Here is a 21,334-nt window from a genome sequence, read left to right on the forward strand (position 1 = left end):
ACTCTGGGGGCTGGTGTCTTGGGAAGCAGCGCCAGCGGGGTCGGAGGCAGGGATTGCTGTCCGTGGGCACGGCAGTGACAGTCCCTGTGGGTTTGTCTGGTGCAGGCTGAGCCATGTGGGGAAGGAGGCTCCTGCCCACGCGGGGTGACCAGGCAGCTCCGGGCGTTTCAGCTCCGCAGGGGCGGCCGAGCTGTCGCGGTTATTCCCGGATGAGTCAAAGCCAGGGGTGTGAAGTGCCTCCCCTGTGCCCACGCTGCCAGGGCTAGTGCCCTTGAGTGGGCCGGGGAGCCCGGGCTGGGACACCCATGGCAACACCGGATCCTTCTCCATCATCCCACTGCCTTTGGCTGGCTCTCCTGCAGGAGTCTGGTTTCTCATATCCTGTCGCAGTCAGAGAAGCTGTGACATCCCCAGGGTTGGTTTCTGTGGGATGGGGTTGGCTCTGTGGGATCCCATAGTGCTCCTCATTGCTCTGATGGGTGCATGTCCCCTGGGGAGTGCCATCAGCAGTGTTCTCAAATAAAACACAAAATTGTTGAAAATGTTAATGAAAAATTCAAAAAAGTTGAGGAGGATTTTATAATTTATTTTTTTGTTTTATTCATCCTTAAAGAACAGCCTCAGTGAACAAGGCAGAACTATGTTTTCAGGAGTCCTGCTTCCCAGGCACCTTCCTGAAGGTTTGACTTACTGACTTTGGAGGTCTTTTCCAACCTGAATGATCCTGATTCCCTCCAGCCTCCATCAGATGCCAGCGGGGTGCAGAGCTCACCCTCCTGCTGGCACCACAGGCTCCCTGGCACCGTGTTCCCACCGCTCTGGAGGCAGGAGAAGCTCCCCAGGCCCGTTCTGTGCAGCTGGATTTTCATTTCTTCAGCTGGCTTTGAAAGGCTGTTTTATTTCTGGCCCCTTATGGAGGTGTTGGTGAAAACGTGTCAGCTGCTGGCTTTTCCAGAACGGAAGGGAAGCATGCTGAGCTCTCCAGCTCTGCCATGGAGCTGGCGGAGGAGTAGAAGTGCTTTGGGAGAGGAGAGCTGGGCACTGGGGAGCCCAGATGGCCTTCAAAGCACAAGTGGGCGCCCAGCCCTTAGGAGATGGAGCCACCCAGTGCTGTGCTGGCACTGCAGAGGGACCACCTGGAGTCCTGGGGCAGCTCTGGGCCCCTCACGGCAAGGAGGACACTGAGGGGCTGGAGCAGGTCCAGGGAAGGGAACAGGGCTGGGGAAGGGGCTGGAGCACCAGGAGCTGCTGAGGGAGCTGGGAAAGGGGCTCAGGCTGGAGCAAAGGAGGCTCAGGGGGGACCTTGTGGCTCTGCACAACTCCCTGACAGGAGAGGGCAGCTGGGGGGTTCAGGCTCTGCTCCCAGGGGACAGGGACAGGAGCAGAGGGAACAGCCTCAGGCTGTGCCAGGGGAGGTTCAGGTTGGATATTGGGGAAATTCCTTCATGGAAATACAGGTGGAGTCCCCATCCCTGCAGGGATTTAAAAGCCGTGTGGATGTGGCACTTGAGGACGTGGGGCACTGGTGGCCTTGGCAGGGCTGGACTGGATGACCCTAGAGGAATTCCCCGACCCCAGCAATGCCTGCAGGAGCTGCCCCGGCTGCGCTGCGGGGGCTCAGCGGGGCACGGCAGGGGAGGCAGCGGGCGGGGGCAGAGCCAGGCTGCCTCTGAGCAGATTGCTGGTGGGAAATGCCCTTTACAGGTTTCCGCAGGAACCCCAGCGTGGGGCGGGCAGGGGCTGAGTTTCTGTCGAGGTCGGGAGGGGCAGCCCCGGAGCCTGGCGGGGGTGGGAGGCAGCGCTGGCCGGGGCTGAGCCCACCTTTGGTCCCGCTGCTCGGGAAAACGGGGCTGCTGTGATGGGGGAGAGCTTCTCGCTGTCCCACGAGCTGGGGGACCCTTGCCCAGGAATTTCGGGAGCTTTCCCGTGGCCAGAGCATCCCATCTGTGACGTGAGGAAGGTGCCCGGCGCAGGGAGGAGCGGGCAGGGCCGGGCCGGTGCCTGCAGGCGGCAGCACGGGCACGGCCAACTCCTCTTGGATTTTCCTCTTCGAGCTGACAAATTGAACAGGGATTTGCCGTATGCTCTTCAGCTCTGTGCTTTTTTCTTTTCTTACTCTGCTTTTTTCCCTTTTCTTTGTAAAGCCGATCGTTCACTCCCGATGGCAAAAACAGATTTTTATAGAATCATTGAATCCTGGAATGATTTGGGTTGGAAGGGACCTTAAAACTCATCTCTGAAGCTCATGTGCAGAGACACCTTTTACTAGACCAGGTTGCTCCAAGCTCCACCCGGCCTGGCCTTGGACACTTCCAGGGATGGGCAGCCACAGCTGCTCTGGCCACCCTGTGCCAGGGCCTCCCCGCCCTCACAGGGAAGGATTCCTTCCCAATATTTAGAATGTGGATGTGTCTCTGAGCCCCTGGTGCAGGAGGCAGGTGTGCAGCAGGCAGGGCATTGCCTGGCTGGTGTGGGACAGGAGCAAATGCACATTCACAGTCCTTGTCCTGCTCTGGGCTTTGAACAAGTGTCTTATTAGTGGGAAAAAGCTGCAGAACAAAGTAGGAGATCACAGCAAATGAACGTGGCATCGAGGCATTGTGCAGTTCTGCTTCTGTAACAGCAAAGCTTCCAGTGCAGATTATGCCTGAGCCTGTCGTATTAAGGGCAATGAATATTTGCATCTGGAAAATGGAGGGTGGGGAGGATGTGAAGGCTGGGAGTCCATTAAAGCCATTGCTGCTCCGGGGTGGGAGCTGCATGAAGGACTCTGCGCACGGCTCCTCTCCAGAGCCGGCTCTTCCCACCACGTTCCGGTGGGAGCTGCGTCCATCATGTGTCAGAGCATCCCACTGCTCCTGCATCTCTCCTCTCAGGGGAGCGGTGGGGTAGAGGGAGAAGGTCTAAAAGGTACCAAGTTTAAAAGGGATTAAGAGGCCGCACTGAAGGGTTTATGCTGTGGGGTCAGGGCATGTGTGGGCAATCTCCAGTGTGGCCTTTGCCTGTGTGTGTGGAGCAGAGGGTGCCCTGTGCTCCTGCAAGGGCTGCCTGACGGGACCATCTCGGGTTCCCTCTTGTCCCTCGGGAATGTTGGCCACGTGCCGATGTTCCCAGTGGTTCCTGCACAGCTGAACCCCCCTGGCAGCCCTGGGCCCACGGTGCCAGCTGAGCCCCCCGGCACTCCTGGCAGTGCCTACCGGGACCGGAGCTTCCCTATTTACCGACCTGATGAGGGAAAACAGTGACCAAAACTGAAACCAATTATGCCGTGATTAAATAAACGAGCTGGAAGTGCGTTAATTAATAATCACCGGCCCAGGCAGATGCAGCCATAATGAGTCCTGTGCCTTTTCCATTGTATGAACATGTGCAAATATATTCTTATCAGAGCATTAATTAAAAGTTTTAACTCACAAGGGTGTTAATCCGAGTGCCAGGTGCTGGCTGGGATGGGGCTGCTCCTGGCTGGGGATGTTGGTGCTGCTTCAGGGAGGAAGATGAGTGCTGCAGGTCAGCCTGAGGGCCTTCCTCTCCCCAAAATCCCATCCAAGACTGTGGAATCAAGGGCCAGTAGAGGTGATGGGCTGGGCCAAGGGGGTAGAGCTCTGACCTCTCCTTGCAGGGAGCCAGGCTTTGGAAGGGTTTTTTGCAGATCCATAGAATCCTGGAGTGGTTTGTTTTAAAGACCATCCAGCTCCAAGCCCTTGCCATGGGCAGGGACACCTTCCATTAGACCAGGTTTCTCCAAGCCCTTGAACCCTTCCAGGGATGTGACAGCCAGTTTCCCTGGGCAACCTGTGGCAGTGCCTTTTCCTTTGGAGGGCAGTGGGAGCAGAACTTCCTGCACTGAATACGCTCCGTGGCCCTGTGTGCTCCGAGAGGAGGGGAGAGGATGTGACAGCCCATGGCAGCTGCCTGGAGAGCAGGGCAGTAGTGGGTTTGTTGTGGGCTTTTTTTTAATTTCACATCAAAGTGAACCCCGTGTGGCATATTTAGGAAATCACTTTCTGGGGTTTGTTTATCCAGCGTATTAACCTTGCCTTTCCTTGAAACCCTGGGAGCTGGGGAAGGGGCCTTGCCCTGCTCTCACAGCCACAGTGAGCTCTTGGCCATGACCTCCGTGCTCCCCAAGCTGCCTGGAGAGCCCATGCTCCCTCCTGCTTTGGGCGTGTGGCAGACTGATGTTGCTTCCCACGTTTTCCATTGGAGATGTGGGTGTCTCTTCCCAAGCCTGCTCCGCGGTTACGGCTGCCAGAGTAACTCAGAGATGTTGTCTGAACAGTTATTGAGAAGTTTTTGCAAATTTTGCAGAATAAATTACTCAAATATCATTCACCCAGCTCTGCCTGCTCTGGCCCTGCAAGGCAGAGTGGGTGACATCTCCTTGCTGTGGCAGTGGAGCAGTGTCCCCACTGCCACGGGAATTGTGTAGAGAAGGAGGGCACTGCCAGCACTGCCTCCTTAAACCCCCTAGTCCAGAGATGTCCAGGACTTACCAACATCTCATCCTGACCATGGTCTGAGCCCACAGTGGCATCTCCTTGGCCAGACTTGGTGCCCTGAGTGATTTAGGACTTGCTTTAAACGGGATCATAATATTCTTACTCATCACTGTTAATAATGATGTTACTGCTTCTTAATGATGCACAAAACTGTCAGGATATGAGAGAAGTAAAACTATTTTACATCAAATTTAACTGTCAAATAAATGCCATAAATGTTGGCGAGGAGCACATCTCCCCTGCCGTGAGATATCGCTGCTGTGCCGCTCCAGGTTTTTATTTTTCCTTCACTTAATTGTTGATTTCTGCTTGAAAAGTCAGGAAGTTTCTTAAGGTCAAGCAGAAGCATTTTGGTTTTTTTAAATGAATAGATAAAATTATTCCCATTAATGAAATTTTGAGGTCTGCACGCTGAGATAATAACATGAGGTAATCAAATCTCATGCTTCAGGGCATAAACTGATTAACTGCGAGGGCCAGGAACGGCTTCTCCTGTTCCTTAAAGAAGCGAAGGGCAGCCTGATAAATAACAGAGGGTTGTTCATTAGTCTCCAGAGGATGTTGTGTTGGCTGTTGGGACAATGAAACACCGAGCAGAGTCGGAGCTGGTTCCGTGTGACATCATTCTGTGTCTCCTCCCAGTGAGGGGACACCGGCCATGTGAGAGCCCAGCGACCTCTTCCAGCCCTGGGCTCATTCTGCTGCTCACATGGGGGGTCCTCGGGTGTTTCTGCTGACCCTGGGGCAGGTGAAGGGTGAGGTCACCAGCGAGGACCATCCCACTCCCCTGCCCCGCTGCTGCCGGTCGGTGCCCAGTCCTGTGAGTGGCACTGGGCTATCCTCCCCTTCCCTGAGGCTCCTGCAGCTCCCCGTGCTGCAAGTGGGCAGGGGCACTGAAAGCACATTTTCATGATCATTTTAAAGCCGGGAAGATGATAAGAGGCAGTAAGAGCCCAGGGTGGGTGTGTGGAGAGGCCCCAGTTCAGCAGGGCACTGGGAGCATCGTTCCCCGTGCCGTGGCAGCGCCAGGGATGCAGAGGGAGCCCCAGAGTGGTGGCACTGGATGGGCTTTAAGGTCCCTTCCAACCCAAACCATTCGAGGATTCGATGATTCTATGACAGCATCCCCAGTGTGGTCCCTTGTGCCACTGTTGGGGATGAAGTCATTCCCTCCCTGCTGCAGGGGCAGGAGGTGGCTGTGGCTGTGCCTCCTCCCAGGGGCGTGGGGAGCACAGAGCTGCAGGATGGATGGGACAGCCGGCGGCTCCCGGCAGGCTCACACCTCTCCCTGTCTCACAAGCTGCTGTCAGGGCTGTCACGTTTGATAAATGAGCTTGTTTATAAATGCAGAGTTGAATTTTGGCTACGAGTGTGATTCCGTGGAGCTGGAAATTGGACAGTGCTTCAGGAGGACAGCAATAGATGGCAGATTTTGGGGCATTAATTCGCTTTTCAAAACTCCCTAGTTCCCAACCTCATCAGAAATTCCTTGAGTGAGTTGGGAACTGGGCAATTGGTTTTACTCTTCTGACTCTGAAAGCACCTTCTGACATCCTGTGGTGCTGCACACACACCTGGAGCTCTCCTCCTCCTCCTCCTCCTCCTCCTGGGATTAGGGGGTGAAGCTGAGCGCTCCGTGAGCCTCACAGCAGAGCTGCTGGTGGGACCTGCTGGGATTTCAGGCTGTTCCTGACATGGCAGGACCCTCTGTGCCTGATCCCTGGGCTTTGTGTAGACCTGGGGAGGCAGCTCTGCTCCGGGCTTCCTTGCAAACAGTTTTTCCCCAGGTTATGGCTCGGCTCCATCCTGACCCATTGGACTTCCCATCTCTGATATCTCTGCTCAGGCTGAGGGGGAAGATAAGATCCTTCTCCTGGCAGTCAGACCCTTTTGGACTTAATCTGGGTGAAGAGACTCAGCTCAGCCTGGCTGTATTTAATTTGTCCAAGCTGCAATCCAATTACAAGCAGCTGAGTCACCTCAGGTTCGCTCTTCCCACTCTGCTCCCGCTTCCCGGAGGAGACGCTGCAGCCCTGGAGCCAGGGCAGTGCTGCCCAGTGGGCAAGTGATGGTGCCCTGTGGGCATCCCCCAGCTCCCCAGGGCCATGGCAGCTGAGCCCGAGGGGCCCCAGGGGGGAGCTGGGTGCTGGATGTGGCCGCTGCTGCTCCGCTGCCTTTGGGTACCAGCTTCCACCCCGCTGCCACTGCGTTGCTGTTTCCACTCCTCGAGGAAAGCTCCATCCCCAGGCCCTCACAAATCAGTGCAATTCTGCTTCCCAAGGGGCAAGAGGAAACAAATCAGCTTTAAACTGCTTAAAACTGAGAGCAAACAACAAATCATCCTGTCAGAAAGTAAAAATAATCTCCTGAGTCGACCCTGCAGCCTCCCCCATCCAAGAGAGCTGTGTTTGCTCGGCGTTAATTATGTCGTTCCTCATGTAATGCCCATGTCTGCACAGATCCAGTTTAATTCTGCTTTTAATCACTATTTTCACACTTACTCTTGGCACACAGGGAAGTTGTCATTTGTTGGGTATTTTTATAGCTGGAATACTGAATTTAATTCTTTCTCTCTTCCCCAGTAAGAGATGCTAAAAACCTAGTTCCTATGGACCCTAATGGCTTGTCAGATCCCTACGTGAAGCTTAAACTAATCCCTGACCCCAAAAATGAAAGCAAACAGAAGACCAAAACTATCAAGTGCTCCCTGAATCCTGAGTGGAATGAGACATTTAAATTGTAAGTACAAGGAAAACATTTAAATTTGCAAAGTGAATTTTCTCACCACCAAGAATTAATGTGATTTTATTTGCTCTGATTTAATTATTCAGAGGCATTGAGCTGATTCAACTGAGAAATGATTCTTTTTGTTCTGTAAGTGGCACAGAAGCATTCAAACCTCTGCCCTAACCCCACTCAAAGCCGAGTGTGTCAGGGCAGGAACTCCATGCTCTGTGTGAATTGGATGTGCCTGGGAAATTAAATCTTGGAGACCTCAACAGGCCTTGAGGACCATCCCTTCCCTTTGAATCCGTGTTCTTGTGGAGCATAAGGGGACACGGTGGTGTGGGAACAGCTTCCAGGATAAAACCATCCCTTTTCTCTTCCTCTCTTCCAGCCAACTGAAAGAGGCAGACAAAGACAGGCGGTTGTCTGTGGAGATCTGGGACTGGGATCTGACCAGCAGGAATGATTTCATGGGCTCCTTGTCCTTTGGGATCTCTGAGCTGCAGAAGTCGGGAGTGGATGGATGGTGAGATGTGATTGTTTTATGAACACTGTGGGCACAAAGCAGCCCAGAGTGTTGTAGGTGGGAGGTGTGGCCGCCCCTCAGACCTTGCCAGCTTCCTTCTGCTCTAGTCACCTGTCCCAGCTCTGTGGAAGGTGCTGCTCCACCTCTGAGGCTGGTGAGGGTCACTGGTGCCATGGGAGTTGTCTGTGTGGTGCCCAGAGGTGCCAGAGCAGTGTCTGAGTGCAAGGCATGGTCTGGCTTTGTGTGACCTCCTCCATGTCCTTGGGCTGGGGGCTTTGGGGGGTTTTTCCTTCCCAGGGGCACACACAGGTACCCAGGACTGCTCTGCCTGAAGGGCTGGTGCTCCCGTGGGGTCTCATTGTGGGGGCTTGGGGAGGAGCTGGCCCTGCCTGCCAGCATCTGCCAAACAGGCATTTTCCAGCATTTTCTGCTTGGATTCCCTCAGTTTCTGTACTGGAGAGACACCATGGTTTCCTCAGGTGTGTGGGAGAGCAGGGCTGCAAGGGGGTGCTGGGGGGCACCCTCTGAGCTGTGACTCCTGGCTGGAGCTGGTGGGCTGTGGAGGGCACTGCTCAGAACAAGGAGGAGTTACAAAGTGTGTGATTACAGCTGCTTGTTAGCACCGAGCCATGAACGCAGTGGGTCTGGAACACCCCTGGATGGGTGTCTCCATTTCCATTTTATCTCCCCCAGCAGGACACATGGTGCCTTATTTCCCTGGTTTTCCCCCAGGCACTGGTGCCTGAGAGCTGTGTTACCTGTCCCTGGAGAGTGTAATAATGGAAAAGAGACACTAAATGTCCTTTGGAGAGTAAACTCTGGATGTAATTAAGCTGCATTCCCAAGCTGAGTGAATACCCCAGACTGGGTTTTCCACCATGGAAGATGGACATGTCTCCCTGAGAGCAGAGAATGGAGAGGAGGAGGAGGAGGAATTAGGTGGGTTGGGTGCCCACACCGTGCCACTCCTGGGCAGAGCTGCAGGTGCTCCCACTGCTCTCCAGTCTCATCCTGTCCCTGCTGAGCTGGGCACAGTGTGTGGCACAGTGGCATTACCAGGCCTCAGCCTCGCTCATCACCAGCCAGGCCCTGATGGGGACACGGCTCCTCATCTGGAAAACAGCGGGAAGCTGTCACTTCCCCCCGAATTCCCAGTCACCTGTAAGGGTGCGTGTGTGCCACGCGCTGCCGGCTCCTGGCGCAGCCCAAAGCCTGAGCGCTTTCCAGCCTTTTAAAAATCCTGGGAGTGGAGATGTAAGTAATTTTCCTTGTAACAGCGCTGGCTGGAGTAAAGCGAAGGAGAAGGAGATCTGATCTATATTTCATATCTAAACAACTGCAGTTAATGGAGAAAACAAACTCAGAGCCTGTGCCTGTGCTGTGCAGACAGGGCTTTGTTCCTGGAGCAGCCTCTGCGATAACACCCGGCCAAGATCCATCCTGGATGCGGAGCCTCCGCTGCCAGGGCCGGGCTGTGCCCCCCACAGGGTGAAACACCTGGGATCTGAGTGGCATTTCCACGATCTCTGGTAATTGCTGCTTAAGCTTTTCTCCTCTTTTGGAGGAGCATCCTGTGTGTGTGCTCAGGGTTGGCAGCCCCAGCCCAGCGTTGGCACGTTCCACGTGCTGTCCTCGTGGGGCAGCTGGTGGAGAGGGGGTTTGCCCACACCTGTGCCCGTGGCTGTCATAAGAAACACGTGCCTGTCTGTGGGGTTTGGGGTCAGGATTGGTCTGGAAGTGACGCCAGTGCTCTGTGTGCCCACCACAGCAGGCAGTGGATGTGCTCCCTGGGCTGTGGGGGTCCCCGGGACAGCAAGAGACCCAGAAACATCCCTCCACCCCCTGAGGGTCTGGGGCTTGCTGAGGAGGATGGTTTGGGGATTCTTCTGACTTTGGGGAAGGGTCCTCTGGATGCTGGTACGGTGGAAGCAGAGCTGTGCTGGAGCAGAGGGGACGTCCTGACTCCGTGCAGCTCCACCTGCCACCCTGACCCCGCGTTCTCTCTGTCCCTCCAGGTTCAAGCTGCTCAGCCAGGAGGAGGGCGAGTATTTCAATGTCCCAGTGCCTCCCGAGGGAGAAGAAGGAAATGAGGAACTGAGGCAGAAATTTGAGGTGAATTGATTTTTCTTGGACTCAGGGTTTTTTTCTCACTGCCTGCCTGCCGTACCCCCAGCAAGGGACTTTCCCTGCCAGCTCTTTCCCTGGCAGTACAGGGAACATGGAGCAGGGTCCAACTCCCCAAAGAGGCTCCAAGGAGAAATGTCTGTTTACTTCTTAATAAGCCATGGAAGTTCTTGCTGAATGATTGATCCAGACATTGCTGAATTAGCAGATCTTTGTCATTTTTCAGTGTAGCTGAAATCTCCACAGAACCCTGGGAATGAGTGTGGTACATCTGGAGGCTTACATGCAATGAGCCATACAGAAATAAGAGAGTTGCCCTTATGGTTCTCAGCGTGAACTCTGTAATTGTACCAGAGGCTGGAGAGTTAGCTCCTGTTCTCCTTCCTTTTTTATCTTGTTTTTACACAACTTTCCTGAATATCTGAGAAAAGATAGTTCTAATACAACACTTGGCTACAACCAGTGGTTTTTGGCTCTACAAAGAACTAGCCCCTGGCTTTTATTGTATTTCATGGTGTTCCAGTGGTGTTAAAATAGTCTGGGAAGTCAGATGATGAATTGTCTACAGATCAGAAAACGCATTGTCCAGAGGTGCCAGAGCACACCTGTCCCCTCACCTTGCTGCATGTTCCCCACTCCTCCCTTGGGGGCAGTCAATGTCTCAGGCAGGGAATCCCCTTCCAGCTGGGCTTGTGCTGGCACTGGGAGTGAGGAGCGGGGTGTGCTGGAGCCTGGAATGTGCCGGGGCAGAGCCGTGGTCACACCAATGGTGTGTGAAAATCCCAGAGAACATTCCTTAGGTTTTCAGTTGCAGGAGCTTTTCAGATCCTCAGAGGTGCTGCAGGTGACCTTGAGTGGGGAATTCTGCAGCCTGCAGAACCTTGTGAGAACCAATTAGCAGCAGCAAAGGCTTGAGATTCCCTGTGAGGTGCTATCTGGAGGGGCTGCCAGCAGCAGCCAAATTGAACTGCTGGGATTGGGTTAATGGAATTTCATGCTAGGCTGAGCTCCGGACAGGCCTCACACTGCCACACATTTCTATAAATTAAAAGGGAATAAATTGTGAGAGAGCTTTTACAGGAGGAGGATCTGCACATCACAGCCCCCGGCCTGGGGAGGAGGCACTGGGCCACTGGTGGGGTCTGGTGTTTAAAAATGGGGGGCTTTGTGAGAGCCCTCAGTGAACAGCTGTGATGGCTGGGGGTGCAGGAGGGGGCTGTCTGTCTGTCTGAGGGGCTGGCTGTTCTGGACTGTTCCAAATGGATTTGTGGCTTCCTCTGTGATTCCCTCCAGTATGAGATCCAATCACAGAATATCTGAAATGGAAGGGACCCATAGGGCAGTAATGGATGTGGAGCTGGATAAAAAGTCCCATGTTTTACCTTAATATATTTATAATCACCCCCTTTTTTCTGGTGAGGTAAGAGACAGAAGTCAGTTTTTGCCCCAAAAGAGCTTATTTAGGCCTCTTTCCTATGCTTTGGATGACCTGGACATGGTGTAGGGTAGCATGGCAGTCTGCTGTGTCCTGCTGGCATGGGGAGAGGGGTGACCACGGGCAGGGGTGATTCCCAGTTGCTCTGGCAGAGGTTAACTGGGCAGCAGTTGAGCAGTGCCATGTGCCAGGGCTGGTAACTTCTCCAGTACCTGTCTTGGTGCTGTCCCCATCACGCCCATGGAAAAGGCTCCCGAGGCTCAGGGTGGTTTTTGAGCGGGGAAAGAGCTGTTGAGGTGGGAGTTCAGGAGCACCCACTGGGTTTATAATGCCCATTCTCCCTGCTGTTTTCAGTAATGTTTTCTCTTCCTCCCTGCCCCATCTCCACCTTTGCAGAGAGCCAAGATTGGAACCGGCTCCAAGGCTGCAGATGAGAAGACAAGAAATGCCATTTCCAAATTCGACAACAACGGCAGCCGGGATCGGATGAAGCTTTCGGATTTCAACTTCCTGATGGTGCTGGGAAAAGGAAGCTTTGGGAAGGTGAGGTACCACCTCGGCGCTGTCTGCACTGAACACGTGTTCCTTGTGGCCAGGCGGCCGCTCCAGTGTGACCTGTCTGTGCTCTGACTGGGAGCACTGGTGTCACAGTGCTGGGAGACCAGCTTGGCTCCTTCCAGACTGTGGCCACTGTGTCACAGCAGGGGACACCAGAGATGTCTGATGAGACTATCACAAAATCCATCCTTTTGGGAAGCAGGGGATGAGCTGTGTCTTTAAAGCTCTTTCTTATTTGGTTGGGGCTTTCTTCTTCCCTAATAATTACAAATATACAGGAACATTTTAATTAACTTCCCAGACCGGTTGTGAGTGGTAACAGAATTTCATTCTTCTGGTAATTATGTGACTTGGAGCCTTCATTTTTTTGGGATCTTGCCAACTCTCTTGATTTCTGTTCGGGATCCCAGTGCTCCAGGGGCCGCTGGGGCTCTGCAGGAGGTGGGTGCAGTGTTTGCTGGTGTGACAGCTGGCCCAACCCCACTCTCATTAGTGAATTGCCTTAATTGCAGGGAATACTGCTCTGCCTGCAGGCTCATTCCTCGGGCAGGTAGTGGAGATGAGGAGGGTGCACAGGGATGCTCCCCAGAGTACAGGGGTGGAGCAGGAGCAGCCCTTCCTTCCCCGCCTGTCTGCTGGCACTGGAGCTTTGAAAGGTCCCAGCTTCTCTACAGGCATTTGCTCTCTCTCCAGAGGTGGAGAGCTCAGAGATCAACGGAAACATTTGTGACAGACAGGGAATGGGGAGCTCCTGATGGTCCCCAGCACCCAGAGCATGAGCCCTGGAACTTGGCGTGGTACCCCTTTGCTGTGGGTTGGGCATCCCGGGGAGCAGGAAAGCCCCGTGCCTCGTGTCCGTGCTGCTCTCACAGAGAAATGTTCCCTCTTCCCTCCCTTCCAACACCTCATCCCTTTCAAACCCAGTGCCTGGCATCTGGAGGCTCTGTGGTTGTGCCGTGTCCCCCGCCGCCTTCTTCCCTTAAATTTGAGAAACATTAGCAAACTCCTCAGTCGGCTCTGGCTTATATAAGGGAATGTGTGACAGAAACTGTTCCCTGGAACAGAATGTTATAAATATGCTAATTAGCGCTAATTAAAACAGCACGTTGGTTTCTCCGGGTAGATGCAGCCTCGCCCTCACGTGTGCCTGCACTTCCCCAGGCATCCCTGCTGCCCCGGCATCCCGGCACGGGGACACCCAGGTGCCGCGGCTCTGTAGCCACTCCCTGTGCAACCAGAGGTGCCAGATGTTCGGGAGGAGTCAGGCAGAGGGGCCCGGAGCAGGGAGAACAGCCCACCTCCCTGCAGCTCCCCAGCCCTTGGTGTGCCCAGCAGCTGGTTGTGTCAATGGCCCTGCCATCCTTCTCCAAGGCTGGCACCGTGTCCTTCCCTCTCCAGGGCTGGCACCTGCTCCTGTGCCTGCCTGCCTGCTGCCAGCCTCCCTCCTCCCAGTCCCTGCTGGCTGGGAAAGCTCTTGGACTATAATCACACTGTTTTAGTGAGCCTTTGTCTGTCTCTATTAACCCTTTGGCATCAGGACCTCAGATTTACTGCTCAGTATTTTGCTCTCTCCACACTCGTCTGTCCAGGGTCAGGAGTACAAACGTGTTGGCCTTGGTGGAGTTTGACAAACTTGCTTTCTCTATGTTCAGAATATCTCCAGTTCTTATGCTGGAGCATTCCCAAACAAATACTCTATATTACAGGAATAAATCAAGTTAAATATCAGCTTTTTTCTGCATCATTAAAAAGTTAAAAAAGAATGCAATCTGCTTCCCAGCGAGCGTGCTGGCAGATGGAGGTCCCCCGAGACAGGCAGCAGGGTTTAGGGGGTGGAAAATGGATCTGGCTTGGAAAATAGGGGCTTTGGGGGCGTGTGGTCCTGGCTTGGCATGTTCAGCCCCAGGACACAGATGCTCCCTGCGCTCCTGGTGCTCTGGGCTCTCCGTGGGCTCCCCAGGTCCGTGGCTGGTGGCAGCTCAATGGGGCTGGCACGGGCAGGGAGACGCTCCCACGGAGGGAGGCAGCGCTTGGCACAGCCCACCCTGGGTTTGCTTTGCTGTATTATAAATAGAGGAAAGTGAAATTAGGTGGCTTGCTCATATTTTTACAGCTAATCAATCTGTCATGCTCTCGAGCTGTCAGGCTTTTCAGGGTTTGTGTTGTTTTGCTGAGCAGGGCGGAGCCTTTGGCCGCTGCAGGTCTGGATTCCGGTGCAGTGGGAGAGTTTTCCTGGGCTGTGATAACCTTCAAGCTGTGCAATGCTCTGCTCTCCTCTCGGTGTGAACGTGGCAGGAGGGCAGGGCATGGGCAAGGCTGGGTCCCTGCTCCCTCTGTCACCCATGCACATCCTGGGCTCTGCACTGTGCTGGGGACACTCGGCTGTTTGGGTCTTTGGTATTTGAACACCTTCAGATGTCAGGAAGACATCAGGAGGAATTTCTTCCTGGAAAGGGTGGCCAAGCCTTGGAAGGGGCTTCTTAGGGAGGTTTAGAGTCCCCATCCCTGGAGGTGTCCAAGGAAGGGCTGGAGGTGGCACTCAGTGCTCTGGGATGGTGACAAGGTGGGCATCGGGCACAGCTTGGACTCGATGATCTTGGAGGTCTTTTCCAACCTAAAGGATTCTGGGATTCTGTAACACAGGAGAGGGAAATCCAGCCCGGATGTGCCTCAGGAGTGCAGCAATGGGTGGTTTCCAGCCTGCCCTCCTGGGCACACACTTCACACCCAGCCATTCCCTGTGTGCGCCCCAGCTGACTGTTAGCAGCTGGAGAGTCCTTTTGCCTTTCACATCCCAGGGAGCAGGGCTGGCTCAGCTGTGCTCAGGGCTGTCATGTCACTGGGAAGCTGCTTCATAAACCATTCACAGCCATGTATGGCCTTGAGCAGTTTTTGCATTTATGGTGGTACCCCAGCCAAGCTGTGCCTCACACTGTGGAATGGGGTGGGAGCCACGTCCTCAGCATGGTCCCTTCAGGGCAGAAGCAGATGCCAGGCTCAGAGGCTCCCTGCTTTAGTTAACTTTCCTCTGAAAGGGTTGTGGATGGCAAGGCAGGTCTGTATATAACTGATATTGTATATAATGCTCTTACACTCAGGTAACAGGTTTAATTTCCCCTCAAAATATGTTCCTGGAGTGGTTACTTCTTCTTTTCCACCAATTTTGAGCAGCCAAAGCTCTTCTGCTTTTATCAGCTAAAAATTAGCTCTGGTTTTAGCACCTGCATGTGGTGCCTTGTAAAGCTCAGCATGTGTAAAATGGTGATAAATGGAGGCAATGAACCAGTTCAGTTTGGGCAGAACCACAAGGGAGGACAGAGGTGCAGACACTGTGTGAGGCAGCTGTGTCTGCTGCCCTGGCACAGAAACGGGGATGGCTTGGGTTGAAAGGAACCTTAAAAATCACCCAGTGCCACCCCCTTCCATGGGCAGGGACACCTTCCACTGTCCCAGGGTGCTCCAAGCCCTGTCCAACCTGGCCTTGGACACTTCCAGGGATCATGGGGCAGCCACAGCTGGTCCCAGTGCCTGTGCCTTGCTGGGTTCCATCCCAGCACAACAGCAAGCTGCTCTGGGTTTCCAGGGTTCTTCAAGGATCAGCAGGTGAATAAATCCCATCCCTGATGCTCCCTGAGCCCACAGCCCAGCCCTGCCACGGGATGAGCCGGCGTGTGGCCGCTGCAGTCCCACTGACGGAAATGGGAATGTCAGCACCTTCTCCAGAGCACATGGCACTGAGGAGCCCCAGTGCCCCTCCCAGCTAATCCTGACAAGCAGCGTGTCAAGGACAGCCAGGCTCCCCCGGGCCACAGCCGAGCGCCGGGAACGCACCAGATCTGCTCCCTGTTCTCTGCACTCAAGTCAGTGGCACCAAAGTCCTTGTCCTTGGGCTGTGTCCCCTGCCTCATCATCCCTGGTCCTCAGGCTGCCACAGAATGAAATCACAGAATCATCAGAGGGCTTGGAAAAGCTCTCTGAGACCATTGAGTCCAACGCCAGCACTGCCACCACTACCCCCTGTCCCCAAGTACCACATCTACACATCTGTTAAATCCCTCCAGGGGTGGAGACTCCCCCAGTGCCCCAGACAGCCTGTGGAACACAAGAGGGCTGGAACATGAGAGGGTTAATTCTGCTATCCTTGGTGTCTATGAAGTCACCCTGAGACCCATTCATATGTCCTCTGCCCATCTGCCCCAGCCTGAAGCACATTTCAGTCCCACTGTATCGATGTTGACTTCACATAATTTATTTCCAAAACTCCCAAGCTGCTGTTCCTGATGTGACTGGAGGATTTCTGCCGACTCCTTCAAATGAAAAGCAATTCAATTCCACCCAGCGCTCCAATCTAAGGCGATGAGAGAGCGTGAGAGGGAAAATGGGAAGCAAAGTGAGGTTTCAGAGTCAGTTTATTTGCTGGCAGCCCAAGGAGCAGCTTAGGCTGATGGAGTGTAGTGGGTTGGGCAGGGGACCCTTGCTGGGTGGATGGGATTAACCCGAGGGATTTGCACCAGCAGAGGCAGTGAATCCCATTTACTGCAGTAAATGAACCTGCAAATGGGTGGGACTGGTTGGAAATGGGAGGTTGGATGGATTCTTCTGGCTGAGAGGGGCCTTGGCTGGGTGATGAACCAGCACATGATGGGGTTTGCTCACTGTTGTGGAGGGAGGGGGTGAGGCAGAGAAAATCATATGGGTTTGTTTTTACTATTCACTAGAGACTAACTCTTTTCCACTTTAAATATTTACCAACTTGTAATTTGATGGACTCTGTGTTCAGCCTCTTGACACTCTCCCCCAATGCTGGTGACACTGCGAGGGTGCCAAACCAGGCCCTGACTTAGGGGTGAGGGTGCAGGAGGGTGTGCTGGGCTCAGATATCATCAAACCCCTTGGGCTGGGCTCCTCAAGGTGGTGAGGTGGTGAGGGAGGAGATGTGTTACTCCTTAGACTCAGTGTCCCTAACATCTTCTGGGGATACCCCTGGAGCTTTCTGCAGCTTGGCACCCGCAGCTCTCCTCAGGGCTATGAGGGGAGCCACAGGGTAATGAGCCATTAGCTGTAACTATTTCACTATAGATCCACGTTTCCCTTGATCCCACACGTGTCCTGTCCCTCGTGCAGGTGATGCTGGCGGAGAGGAAGGGCACGGATGAGCTCTACGCCGTGAAGATCCTGAAGAAGGACGTTGTTATCCAGGACGATGATGTGGAGTGCACGATGGTGGAAAAACGCGTCCTGGCTCTCTCCGGGAAGCCTCCGTTCCTGACCCAGCTCCACTCCTGCTTCCAGACCATGGTAAGAGCTGGTGCCACAGCTTGTCCCCACCAAGGGGCCTGGTGGACTGGGGACCCTGAGCATTGGGAGTCCAACACTTTGCAAAATGGAGTGGAATAGTGTTCAAGGCCAGGTTGGGTGGGGCTTGGAGCAAACTGGGGGAGTGGAAGGTGTCCCTGCCCATAGCAGGGGGTGGAACTGGATGAGCTTTAAGGTTCCTTCCAACCCAAACCATTCCAGGATTTTGTGTTCTCTGTACATCACTTCATTTGCCAAAGCAATTGTGTATTCTCTGCCTTGGCAGCCTCATACCTTCTCCAATTCACTGGCAAAGTGCCTCCAGGACCAAAATGTAGGGGTGTGACATGAAAGTGTAATGTACAATAGCTGAATCCTGAGATGTGTTCATCAGGGAGCTGCTGGTGACATTAGAGGTGATTTCCTAGCCCCTCAGGTGCCCCCAGCCCGCAACGTCCCTTGTGGTTCAATAGCAAAGTGCTGCACTTTTCTGCAGGACTCATTCCTCTGATGAAAGCCATGAGCAAAGGGAGAAACCTAATCCAAACTGCAGGAAATCCAGTTTTCCACGGGTGTGTGATTGGGTTTGTATGAGTCAGGAGTGGAGAGGGGGACAGGGGACCTTTAATACAATCCCTGCCCAGCCCTCGAGCAGCCTGTGAATGAGAATGTCCAGGTACACATCAGTGGGAGCCGGCAGAGGGAATCAGCAGAGTCCTTTAGAACGATGACAATGCTTTCCAGGAGGATTACATTTTAATATTATCCCAGAAATTTCATTTACCAAACACATTGAGTGTATTTAAAGCCCACGGCCCGGCTTTGCAGCACAGCAATCAGGATGTGGCAGGAGCAGCTATTTCACACAGCATCTCCCTGGCATCTGAAGTGAGTCAGCACGGGATTATTCCTGGCAGACCTATAGTAGCTTAATAGTAATCGTATTTGTAATGTAATCAAAATGTATAGCAGGGTGTATTATCAAACGCTGGCACAAAGCACTTTGATTTCTGGGAGCACAGTCCAGAGCACAATTCTCCACCGGGGTTGTTGGCTCAGCGGGAGAGAGAAAAGCCCTAAATCTGTGTTTTTTAAAAAAAGGGAAGATGAGCAAGGAGAGAGCTCCTGCCTGAGGCTGGAGGGTGAGAGGTGCCTGTGCTGGGGGATCTGGGGTGCTCTGAAAGGTCCCAGGTCAGAGCCTGGGCTCTGGGAGGGGGTGTGAGCTGCAGATCCCTGGGTGTCCCCAGGTGAGCTGTGCCTTTGTTGTGACCCCTGGGTCACAGCGGTGAAGGGCACAGCAGCCACACCCACACTGAGATGATAAATCACAGAATCATGGAATGGTTTGGGTGGGAAGAGACCTTGAAGATCATCCATGGGCAGGGAGGGACACCTCCCACTATCCCAGGTTGCTCCAAGCCCCTTCCAACCTGGCCTTGGACTTCCAGGGATCCAAGGGCAGCCACAGCTTCTGTGGGCACCCTGTGCCAGGGCCTCCCCACCCTCACAGGGAACAATTCCTCCCTAATATCGAATAAGGGGTGGGTGGGGAGCATGGTTGGAGCATGTCCTGGCTCTGCCTCTTGCTCCCAGCGTGCAGCCAGGCAGGGGATGGAGCAGTTAATTAGAAGGGCACTGAAAGGAGCCCGGGGAGTTGCATCTCGGCTGCCCAGGGAAGGGGGAGTGTCACCAGCTCCATGCCAGGTTCTGCAGTGGATTTACATCTCTGTACTGAGCTGCTGCTCAGCGAGTGTGAATGCTCCAGACTTGGACAGACGCCGTCCTTTCTGCCACCGACAGGAGCCAGGACAGCGTTCCGTGCCCATCCCTCCCTCCCAGCCTGTGGGCTGCCCAGCCATCTGCCTGCTTTAGTCATGGCATTTCTTCCCCTGAAGCACCAGCGTTCCCTTCCCCACCCAAATGAGGAAAGCTCAGCTCCTGCTTTTAGAGCTCAGCTGGCTGTTTCAAGAGCCCGTCTTTTTAATATTCTTCCTCCTTGAAGCAGATCGATATATTTAGGAGGCAGCTGCAGCCGAGCCCGGCGCTGCTCTGCTCTCCCGTGGCTGTCACGGGCTGGCTGCCGTGGCGGTGGCTGCTCAAGGTGACATTGCCGCCCGTGCCTCCCCAGGGGCTGGCCGCATGCCTGCCAGGGCTGTCCTTTACACAGGGGGTGCTCCCGAATCCCCAGGCAGCTGAAAAGCCGAATTTCCTGTTCTATGCCATCAGTGCCGCGTGTTTCACACAGCCCCATTGCCCCTGTGCTGCTGTATTTGGTTGCTCTGGGGCCACCCCACAGCCGGGTGGGCTGTGCTGGGGGCAGCAGCTGCTCACCCCAGTTCCTCTGGCTGGGCACTGCCAGGCTGGGAAGTGCCCTGTGGGTGCTGAGCCCCAGTTCCTCCACAGCCCTGGTTATGGCAATGATCCAGCTGCATCTCTTGTGGGCTCCCTGTCCTTCCTGTCTGAAAAGCAGGGCAAGGCTTATTTAAGGAGGAAATGAGCAACGGGAAATTTTTTATTATGTAATGCTGCCAACCTGCAGCTCCTGCAGTGCTCCAGCCTCTGTGTCCTTCCTTCCTTCCTTCCTTCCTTCCTTCCTTCCTTCCTTCCATGGGTGCGATGGGGCAGCCTGTGGTTACTGGGTTCTCATGCAAGGAGGGCCCGTGTCGCTGCAGGCCCTTGTCTCCAGTCCCTCTCCAGCTCTCCTGGAGCCCCTTTAGGCACTGGAAGGGACTCTAAAGTCTCTGTGGAGCCTTCTCCAGGTGAACACCCGCAGCTCTCCCAGCCTGGCTCCAGAGCAGAGGGGCTCCAGCCCTTGGAGCACCTCTGGACTCCTCTGGACTCCCTTAACCCCAGGTGAACATGACCAGAGTGACCCCTCAGACCAGGCTGGAAGGAGTGAGGAGGGTGGTGCAGCCCCCTCCTGCCTCCCCAGCTTGACCAGGGGTCCCCTGCAGACCTGTGCACCCCCAGCACTGCCATCCTGGGAGAGGGCTGGGAATGTCACACATCCCTCCTGGTGCTTGGCCGAGTCCTGGTGGTCGTAGATGGAGTTTGGTCCCCATGGGAACTGCTCATGTCTCCTGTGCATCCCGTGACTGAAGCCATGGAGTGCCTGGGGAAATGCCAACAAGGACCTGCCTGAACAACCCTCTGAAAAAGAGCAAATTCCTGGGAAGTGAAAAACCTCTGCCACTTGCCTTCTCCAGTGGCTCTGCAGAGGGGCAGAGCTCCAGTCCTGAGCATGCCAAAGGAATTACTACTTATGGGCCCTGCATGAACAGGAGCCCCTGCACCCCATGAGGATGACAGGGATGATCACTGTGCTTCCATGGAATTACAGATTGGAGCTGCCAGTCACCTTGGTTCCTGTTTCTGACCCCTGCAGATTCCCTGCTCTGATAATCCTGTTGCTAATTGCTCACTTTTTCCTTCAGGATCGCTTGTATTTTGTGATGGAATATGTGAATGGTGGGGACTTGATGTACCAGATCCAGCAGGTTGGGAGGTTCAAGGAGCCCCATGCTGTGTAAGTGCAGTGGTTTGGCACCTTTGGGGTAGGTATGGGATGTACTTGTGTCACGTGGCTGGAAACAGAGTCCAAGGCACAGGCTTTGTGGTGCAACTCCTGGGCAGAAAGGGAGGGGAAACAGCAGGAATGGGAAGATGCAAGAGAACTCTTTGCCTCATGCTAAGGATGCCGGTGCCTCCACCTCACCCTTGGGGTACATAGTACGTGTAAATAATTCAGCTAAATAAATAAATCTAGGTAAATAAAAGCACAAGGCAAGAAGGTTTGGAGGCTTTCTGCAAGACACCAGGCCTCTGCTCTGCCTGGTCCTTTCCTGGAGGATGAGAGGGATGTTGAGGTTGAGGATGATGAGGATTTTGGCTCCTCTGCTGGGGTGGCCAACTCAAGTGTTAACTGATGGTTTTTGGCTCCTGTTCCTTGAGAGCTGGGCACAGCAGGATGTGTTCCTGAAAGCTTTCAGACGCTCACATAAAACCCACAAACACTGAGCAGAGCCTGGTGGGCTGAACTGGTTTCTTGTCTCTGACAGGGTCCTCTGAGGCCCAGAATATTCCCAAAAGCCAACGGTGGCAGTACCTGCTGGCTCTGGGAGCAGGGATAACTTTCCGAGCCGCACTGCCAGTGTGTCATGAGGAGCA

General features: G+C 54.2%; 1 protein-coding gene across 1 annotated transcript in view; it reads left to right on the forward strand.

Annotated features, from left to right (window-relative positions):
- Window positions 1-21,334, forward strand: part of PRKCB (protein kinase C beta) — a gene marked incomplete at both ends in the record, with an annotated part of 89,547 nt that overhangs the window by 52,629 nt on the left and 15,584 nt on the right. The window contains 6 exons of the mRNA XM_082291855.1: window positions 7,085-7,241; window positions 7,621-7,755; window positions 9,771-9,867; window positions 11,711-11,857; window positions 16,997-17,170; window positions 20,602-20,693. Of these exons, the coding sequence (XP_082147981.1) occupies window positions 7,085-7,241; window positions 7,621-7,755; window positions 9,771-9,867; window positions 11,711-11,857; window positions 16,997-17,170; window positions 20,602-20,693 (802 nt within the window). The remainder of the gene's footprint in view (window positions 1-7,084; window positions 7,242-7,620; window positions 7,756-9,770; window positions 9,868-11,710; window positions 11,858-16,996; window positions 17,171-20,601; window positions 20,694-21,334) is intronic.

This window comes from Coloeus monedula (genome assembly GCF_965178545.1).
Source record: "Coloeus monedula genome assembly, chromosome: 16".
In the NCBI taxonomy this organism is placed as follows: Eukaryota; Metazoa; Chordata; class Aves; order Passeriformes; family Corvidae; genus Coloeus; species Coloeus monedula.